Here is an 8,932-nt window from a genome sequence, read left to right on the forward strand (position 1 = left end):
TGAGATTGAACCCCGTGTCAGGCTCCCCGCTCATCGGGGAGTCTGCTTCTCCCTCTGTCCTTCCCCCTGCTCTTTCTCTCTCTCACAAATAAATAAATAAACTCTTTTTAAAAGAAAATAGAAGGAAAGCAAGGCAGGATTTTTCTGTTCATTTTTCTCCTGTTTAGTGTGTAGTAAAGTTCATGTGACTTTCTTACTGATGTGCACTTTTTTTCTGCTTTCAGTGTTTTAGGAAGAAGATCCTTTTATTGATTTTGTTCCAGAACTGACTGGGTCTTACTTGCCAAAGGTGGTGCTGCTGGAGTATCCAACAAAGGAGTAAAACTGTTCCTGCAGCAGAATAATGATGGTAGATCTGAAGGTGGCTGACTATTTGAACCCTCGAATTAGGGTTCTGTGGGAGAGCAAGGGGCCTGTGATAGAGAGTTCCAGTCACAATAAGAAATATACCGCACAAACGGACAGTCTCAATCCTGAAAGCTCTCGCCAGCACTTCCGGAATTTCTGCTATCACGAAGCAGCAGGACCCCGTGAAATTGTTGGACAACTTCAGGAATTATGTCGTCAGTGGCTGAGGCCAGAGCTCCACTCAAAAGAGCAGATCTTGGAACTGCTTGTGCTAGAACAGTTTGTGACCATTCTACCCAGGGACACCCAGAGCCGGATAAGGAAGGACCGTCTACAGAGCATTGAGGAGGCTGTAGTCCTGGTAGAACACTTGGAGAGGGAATCTGGTCACACGAGGAATGGGGTGAGAAGAAAGATTCCTGATACATGCCATGAAATAGAATGAAGGAGGATATGAGGTGGGGGCAGTTAATTAAGAAATAAGGTGAATTAGTTCACTGTTCTGTTGGAGGACATCTAAGGCAGGATCAGAAACCACAAACCTACAGTAGTCCACAGGTTTTGCAGATCCTTGGCAGATACTTTCCTGGCCTTTGAGAAAGATTGTTTTTGTGCTCTAGAGCCAGACTGAATTGAGGGTAGTAAGCCTACTTTGGCTTGTACAAGGACATGGGTTTTGAGCTCCAAATGAATAAAAGGCAGTAAGGAGTTGGAGAGGAAGGGGAAGACTTGAATAAGGGAGAACACTTAAAATGAAAAGTTGAGTGGAGATAGTAAAGAGAAGGAAAACCCAAATAATGGGGGAAGAATGCAGAGGGAGAGAAAAGTAGGCAGAAGAAAGGAAAACAGATTTGAAAATCCTAGCAGAGTAGCAGAGAGAAGAAAGACGTTGAAGGATAGTCTTGTCTGACTCATAGGTGAGAGCCTCCACAGTGCTCTCAATGGTTGGTCCTTGGCTCTACTGGTTAGTGGGGAGCACGTCCTTAGCCAGGTGGCAGAACACCAACTGGCTTCAGGCCTACTGGGAAGAAACAGGGCAGGCATATGTTTAATGCCAAAAAATTTTGGAGGTAGGTTGGAGCCAGACTTTCTTCCCCTTTCTTCCATTTCATCCCTGTTCTGTGAAAACCTTCCCTGGCCATGGGGATAATATGGTTGAGGAGACAACTTCATTTATTCAACTTTTTGACCTTTTGAGAAAATGAGAAGACAAAAACACTAAGGAGGGATCTAAGTCAAAGAGAAAGCCTGTCAAAGTAGCATGAGAACAGGTGGCCTATGTAGTCCTCCTAGTGATCTGAACTGGTCTTTATGCAGAGGGGTTGGGCCTGCTGTGTCATAGGACTAGCAGTAGCCACATTTTTTTTTTCCCTTTTATCCTAATATTTCAACGTTTTGTGGGTAGCTCTCTGCAAAATTGGTGGCCTGATATTTCTTTAAGTCTTTTTGTCATTTCGTTTAGTGTCACACATTTCCCACCATCTGGACTGTTCACTATTTCCTCCTTTTACATTCAACTCCAAAACCAAAAGTAATTTTTGTGGTAACAAGATGGGGATTATTTCTAGGTTGCAGTCCAAGAGCTGGGAAAGGAGGCAGTGATCTTGGGAGAAACAGCAGAATCCCAGCCAGTGGGAATGGCCCAGGATGAAGAATTCTGGAATACATACCAGGGTCTGCAAGAACAGCTGAGCAGGAATATTCATAAAGAAACTGAGCCTGTATGTGAGAGGGGTAAGGCACATCATAATTCCCTTCTGTTGCGAGCTGTTAGAGGAATTTGTTCAGCCAGAACATTGTGAGCATTTTCTGGGTGCCTGGCTATGTGGATGGGCAAACGCAGCCATGTTATCAATTATGATGTCCCCTGGGTGGCAGTAGAGCACCAGCTGTGGGTAAAGCTGGGCGTTGGCCTAGGGTACAGAAACGTCCCGCCTACAGAATCCTGGTAATAACCCCGTGAACTCTGTTCCTTAGAAAGCACGAGAAGAATGTGAACACACTTCTGTACCAGGAGAAAAATAATAAATGATTAAAAACCACAACAACTACATCTATCGTACACTGGATATCCTGAGTACTTCATTTTCGAATATGTTGAATTTTTGCCTTAGAACAGTTTACATCATGAGGGGAAAATAAGTTTGTCTTTCATTTATTGACTCATGAAAACTGGGGAACCTATTCTAGTGACCAGTAGATACTTGGCTCTTGTGTATGATGACAAGACCCACTTCAGGGAAACACACACACTTGCAAGGGTGTCCCGACTCTGCCCAAAGAATTGGGATCATCTATATTTTAGAAATGAGCTAATGATGTTTATAGACAGAAGTGAGAGAGATTTCCTCTGGCTCTTTTCCACTTACAGCTGTGCCTGCTCACCAGATCGTAGCATTTCCTGTGCAGACAAACACTAAAGACTGGACAGTGGCACCCGAGCTCATCTTGCCTGAGTCCCAGGTGAGCTGTGCAATCCAGCTATCGAGGGCTGCCTTTCCCTGCTCCCCAGGACCCACACTGCTCAGCTCACAGGCATATTAGCTCCATTGTTCTGCCTGGGGAACTGGGCACCTCCTAGGCCTTTGATGATCCCATGCTTCTTTTCTTTTTGCCTTCTCACTTAAAAAAAAATGTGCCATTAATTCCTGCAGTGCCCAGGGTCTACCATGGGCCAGATGGTAGGGCTGCTTCTGTAGTGCAAGTACTGAGCTGAAGCCCATTGTCTTCTTTAGAGCTTGTTGACATTTGAAGAAGTGGCCATGTATTTTTCCCAGGAAGAATGGGAGTTACTGGATCCCACTCAGAAGGCTCTCTACAATGATGTAATGCGGGAAAACTATGAGACTGTCATCTCTCTAGGTAAAGAATCCCTCGCATTGAGTAGAAGTTGAGTAATCTGTCATATTCTCTGCTTACTGGGAATGTATTCCTCTGAGAGGCTGTGTTCCGATAACAGGTTGTTTCTTAGCTATGTGGTGTGTGGACAGGGGAAAGGTGTATCCGGATCACCTGGGGAGCTTTTTTCAAGTGCACATGCTCATTCTTTATGCTAAAATTCTTTTTTTTCTTTAAGATTTTATTTATTTATTTGACAGAGACACAGCGAGAGAGAGAACACAAGCAGAGGGAGTGGGAGAGGGAGAAGCAGGCTTCCCGCGGAGCAGGGAGCCCTGAACCGAAGGCAGACACTTAACGACTGAGCCACCCAGGCGCCCTTATGCTAAAAATATTGATTCCCCCCCCCCATCTCTTCTTTTACCTTTCCCATCTCCATAAAGAGCAGCACCACTCACCCAGTATTTCAGGCCAGATAATTTGCAGTCATTCTTTACTCTGATCTTATTCTCCTACCCCACTCCTAATCCTCCTCTTAGCTCCACATAGCTAAGTCCAACCATGTCTCATCCTCTAGAATTGTTAGCATCTTGGTCTAATCCAGGGGAGTGTGTAACCAGGCTCACCTCAGTACTTTCTAACTGGCGCCTTCTGCCACCACTCTAAGCCTGCCACAATCTACTCGCCATGCAACAGCCAAGGTTTTTTAAACCCTGATTTGATCATGATATCATCCTTTTTAAAATCTTACAATGACTTCTCACTCATTCAGAATAAAATCCAAATTCCTCACTGAGGTACCCAGGAGCATCCAGGATCTGGCCCCTATTCATCTGCCACTTGTGCCCTTGTTCAGTCCTCTTTATCCATAAGATGTTGCTGTTTCTTGAACTCCCAAGTTAATTTTTGCTTTACCGTTCCCATCTTTGGCACACTGGACAGAGTTCTGCAATTTTAAACACATCTAATTTTTCCCCAACTTTGAACAATTTATGACACATGAGGTGAAAAAAAAAATTCCTTTTATTGCTTTCACTCATGAAACCAGAAACCATCAACTGTGGAACCTGTTGTAGAGGCTAGTAAATACTCGATTCCTCTTTATGATGAGAAGGCCACTTCTTGGTAACATGTAACAGTTTTAAAAGTGTTCCATTTCTGCTGAAAGAATCGGGATTATCTGTACTTTAGAAATAAGCTAAGGATGTTTATAATCAGTAGCAAAAATTTCCTCTGGCTCTTTTCCACCCACAGCTGTGCCTGCTTACCAGATCCTAGCCTTTCCTGAGCAGATAATCACCAAAGACTGGACAGTGGCACCTGAGCTCGTCTTGCCTGAGTCCCAGGTGAGCTGTGCAATCCAGCTATTGAGGGCTGTCTTACCCTGCTGCCTATAACCCACGTTGCCCTGCAGGTGCTCACGTTGCCAGTGTTCTCTCTAGGAACTAGGCATCTTCTACTCTGTTGCTGATCCTTTTGCCTCCTTCTTTTCTCTCTCCTCACTTAAAAAATTATCTGCTATTAATTCATTTGGCCTGGCCTGCCATGTAGTTCATGGGCCAGACGGTAGTGTTGCTTCTGTAGTGCGAGTACTGAGCTGAAGCCCATTGTCTTCTTTAGAGCTTGTTGACATTTGAAGAAGTGGCCATGTATTTTTCCCAGGAAGAATGGGAGTTACTGGATCCCACTCAGGAGGCCCTCTACAATGATGTAATGCGGGAAAACTGTGAGACTGTCATCTCTCTAGGTAAAGAATTTCCCTCTCCCATTGGGTGGAAGTTGAGTAATCTGTCATGTTCTCTGCTTACTGGGAATGTAGTGCTCTGAGAGGTTGTGTTCCAATAACGGGTTGCTTCTTAACTAGATGGTGTGTGGACAGGGGAAAGGTGTATCCAGATCAACTGGGGAGCTTTGTCCAGGTGCACACTCCATATGCTATGTAGATTTCTTGATTTATTTTTTTCTCCTTCCCCAAATCTGTTCTCATAGAGCCCTCTTCTCAGTAAAGAGTATTCACCCAGTAGCTAAGAGGAAGGAACGTACAGTCATCCTTTACTGTGATCTTGCTGTCCTACCCCATTGTAATGTGTCACTGTCCTTTTGGTTCCAACTTCACAGTGTAGCCTGAGTGCAGCCATGTCTCATCTCCTTGTGCTGTTAGCGTCCTGGCTTAAGCCAGCAGCATGTCTAACCAGACTGACCTCAGTACTTTCTGACTGGTGCCCCTGCCTCTTGCCCTCCCTCCCTGTTTTCCACACAGCAGCCAGATGCTTTTAAAAACTGGTCAAATCGTGACATTTCCCATTTCAAACCTTATGATGACTTCTCATCACATTCAGAATAAAATCCACACCTTACTGAAGTGCTTAGGGTCTTCCAGGGTCTGACCCTACTCACCACCCTGCCCTCATCTGCTGCCACTTGTGCCCTTGCTCAGTCCTCTTGAGCCTCTCTGATGTTTCTGTTTCTTGAACTTGCCATGGTCATTTCTACTTTGCCTTTTCCTCTACCTGGCACACTTTTCTGCCACATGGCAGAACTCTCACTTTTACATTCCTGCTGCAATATCAGTTTTTCAAAGAGGCCTTCCATACTAACTCATCTAAAATAACTTCAGAGAAGCAGAATCTTAAGTGCTGAGTTAACCTGCCTTAGTTTTCTTCAAAATATTTATTATGTGCTGACAGCTTTATTTATTGCTGTTTGGTTGTCTCATCCCACCAGAAGGTGAGATCCCATGAGATCAGGGTGCTTTGGCTCAATCACTCCTATATCATTAGCCCAAAGAGAGTTCCTGGCACATTATAGCCAGTCAGTACATACTGATTGAAAGACCAAGTGATGACTACTTCCCCAACTTGGCGATGTATATTTAGAAAATTTTCATTAAGTAATTCTAGTCTGTTTCTTCCACCTGGACAAAACCAGTGACTTAAGGAGTGTAAGAAATCTTTTCTAGTCCAGTGTGTGGTGCTCAAGAGCTAAGTAAGAAGTCACTGTTAATCATGATAGGAATCACCTGTGCATAGGACATGCAGCCCACTGACCTTCACCTTGCTCTGCTAGACTTGGGCTAATCCTAAGGAATTAATAGGACTAACCTGTATTCCCTGCAGACTCTGGGGTTTGATTCAACCTTGTTCAAATATAGGGTAATCTTGGTGGCAGAAGAGGGGCACTGTAGATGGATTCCCATGCCCTTTATCCTCTACATGGGTCCAGCTTAGGTTTATTTCTCTGTCTCCATGTTGTGTATCCACCCACAAATGCAGTATAGTATAAACCTGAAACTGGGTAGGAGAGTCCCCCCATTTGACCATTGGGTAATGTACTGTAAACTGTCCTTTGCTCTTCCTGAAATAGTGTGGAGTTGGTGGACAGTTGTTGAGTTGCCAGTCCTTGACCTCCTTTTTCCCATTTCACAGCATTATTTGTGCTCCCCAAACCTAAAGTGATCTCCTATCTAGAGCAAGGGGAAGAGCCATGGATTCAAGGGCCCTTGGAGTTCAAGAACAGCCCTGGAGGGCTGCCTACAGGTAAATATACCATGGGAAGAGGACAAATGTGCCTTGATAGGACAAATGTGCCTTGATAGCAACCTTAGCATTTCAAATTCTGCTTATCTATATTTTGTGAATCAGTAATCATTGGATTTTTCTCTCCATTCCTGTAGTTTTGCTTTGCCGTACAGTTGGCTGATTGTTATGTTTATTCCCACAGGGTTAAAGGTCAAAACTGACACTGAAAACCATCAGCCTGTGTGTCTTTCTGACTTAGAAATACAAGCACCAGGAGACATAGTATCAAAAAAGACCCGAGTGAAAGTTCCCCAGAAAACAACAGGCAAAGAAAATCATGGTGATACACACAGGATGGGGAAGTGGCACCGAGATTTTCCCGTGAAGAAAAGAAAGAAACTTTCAACCTGGAAACAAGAGCTGCTAAAACTTATGGATCTTCACAAGAAAGCTCGTGCTGGAGAGAAGCCATTTAAATGCCAGGAATGTGGGAAAAGCTTCAAAGTTAGCTCTGACCTTATTAAGCACCAAAGAATTCACACTGAAGAGAAACCATATAAATGTCAACAGTGTGATAAGAGGTTTAGATGGAGTTCAGATCTTAATAAGCACTTAACAACGCACCAAGGAATAAAACCATACAAATGTTCCTGGTGTGGGAAAAGCTTCAGTCAAAATACAAATCTACATACGCACCAAAGAACTCACACTGGAGAGAAGCCCTTTACGTGTCAGGAATGTGGGAAAAAATTCAGTCAGAACTCCCACCTTATTAAACATCGGAGAACCCACACAGGTGAGCAGCCATATACTTGTAGCGTATGCAGGAGAAACTTCAGCAGGAGGTCAAGTCTTCTTAGACACCAGAAACTCCACCGCTGAATGGAAGTTTATCCAGTGTCCTCATTCTGAAGAAATTTACAAAGTAGAGGTTGACCCTGAGATTTATGAAAAAATACAAAATTATGAAGTATAAATAACTCTTCATCAGAGGAAAATTTGTTGATACAAACATTTCACAGAAAGGAATCAAGGTTGACTCTGCAGGGATCTTTGTAAGTAGTTTTGTACTACTTACATTTTTACACGTAACTTTTGGGGAATTCCTTAGCAAGAAAGGTGCTGAAAGAACATTCTCAGTAAGGGAAACATTTTTGCAACTCTACCTGGCAAAATAGCAAATTCAGCTTTAAATGGAAGATGCGTACATGAATCAGTCTTTTATGATCACAGAGGGTAAATACTGTTGGCTTTGCATTGAATTCCCAGCCACTTTTAAACACATTGATAGAAACATTTGTAGCCTGGTCTTCCAAAAGAAAAAGCAATAACCTGCATGTTTAATTGGATACCATTGCCTTCAGGATAGTAGGCTTACCAATTTCAAGAGCCCTATGACACAAAAATGAGCTCTGTTGTCAAATTTTCCAAGAACCAAATTGGATTTTCTTCCTTTCCCTTGTCATTGGACACTGTTCCCACCGTTTGGACATCATTTGAGTTCATTCTTGAACATTTTAGCAACTTTAGCTCTTGAATCCTTTTAGCACCATTTTTACTGTGATGAAATGCTATTTACTTCACCACTAGGGAATCTGCCAGATAAAGTAAAAATGCACTATCTTATACCTCATTGGTGGTGTTTGAAAAAGATAAACATCTCTAATGAGATCATATGAAAACGGGTTGGAATGTTTAGCCATGGATTATGTATTACATGTAAAGAATTTTTTGCAATAAAAGAAACTAGTCCTTATAATCTCAGTATGATAAAACATAAAAGATAGCACTTTCTTGAGGCCTAAAAGAAAATTAATGGAAGTTCAGATGAACTTCTCACATTTTTATTTGCTTTTTTGTTTGGCTTTGTTTATTTTTAAGAAAAAGGGCAGAGTTTAGGAACTGGAGTGTGTGCTGCAGGCAGGATGTGGTTCACTGAGGTGGCAGAAGACTGGGTTCCCAAGAGGAAAGGTTTGGGAACTGATGTTGACTGGTGGACAAGGATGGGTGAATCTGCATTCATGTTGGTTGTGTTACACTGTAAACTATTATTAAGTAGGCAGGGTCTGCCTATCTCTGTTTTGTACGCAGCATTTAACAACAGCCTTAGCTGATAAATGATACAGATGGCTGAACATCTCTCCGGGCTGTGGATCTTCTTAGAACTCCTACCTACAGCAGTGACATGTGTTCCTGTTAGAGCTTTTAGGTTGTATCAAGAAGGGGTT

General features: G+C 43.0%; 1 protein-coding gene across 4 annotated transcripts; it reads left to right on the forward strand.

Moving 5' to 3' along the window:
* The first annotated feature begins 240 nt into the window (after window positions 1-240).
* Window positions 241-8,504, forward strand: ZNF75A (zinc finger protein 75a). Of its 4 annotated transcripts, XM_044915587.1 has the most exons (6): window positions 241-751; window positions 1,917-2,082; window positions 2,720-2,811; window positions 3,084-3,210; window positions 6,612-6,722; window positions 6,907-8,504. In XM_044915587.1, exons 1-6 carry the CDS (start codon window positions 344-346, stop codon window positions 7,584-7,586), a joined length of 1,584 nt encoding a protein of 527 aa, XP_044771522.1. In that variant the 5' UTR covers window positions 241-343; the 3' UTR covers window positions 7,587-8,504. The 4 variants fall into 4 exon arrangements, with proteins under 4 accessions (XP_044771522.1, XP_044771523.1, XP_044771524.1 ...); XM_044915588.1 differs by lacking the exon at window positions 6,612-6,722; XM_044915590.1 differs by lacking the exons at window positions 241-751; window positions 1,917-2,082; window positions 2,720-2,811; window positions 3,084-3,210 and adding exons at window positions 4,474-4,532; window positions 4,807-4,933.
* Window positions 8,505-8,932: the final 428 nt, after the last annotated feature.

Source organism: Neomonachus schauinslandi, chromosome 5 (assembly GCF_002201575.2).
Source record: "Neomonachus schauinslandi chromosome 5, ASM220157v2, whole genome shotgun sequence".
Taxonomy (NCBI): domain Eukaryota; kingdom Metazoa; phylum Chordata; class Mammalia; order Carnivora; family Phocidae; genus Neomonachus; species Neomonachus schauinslandi.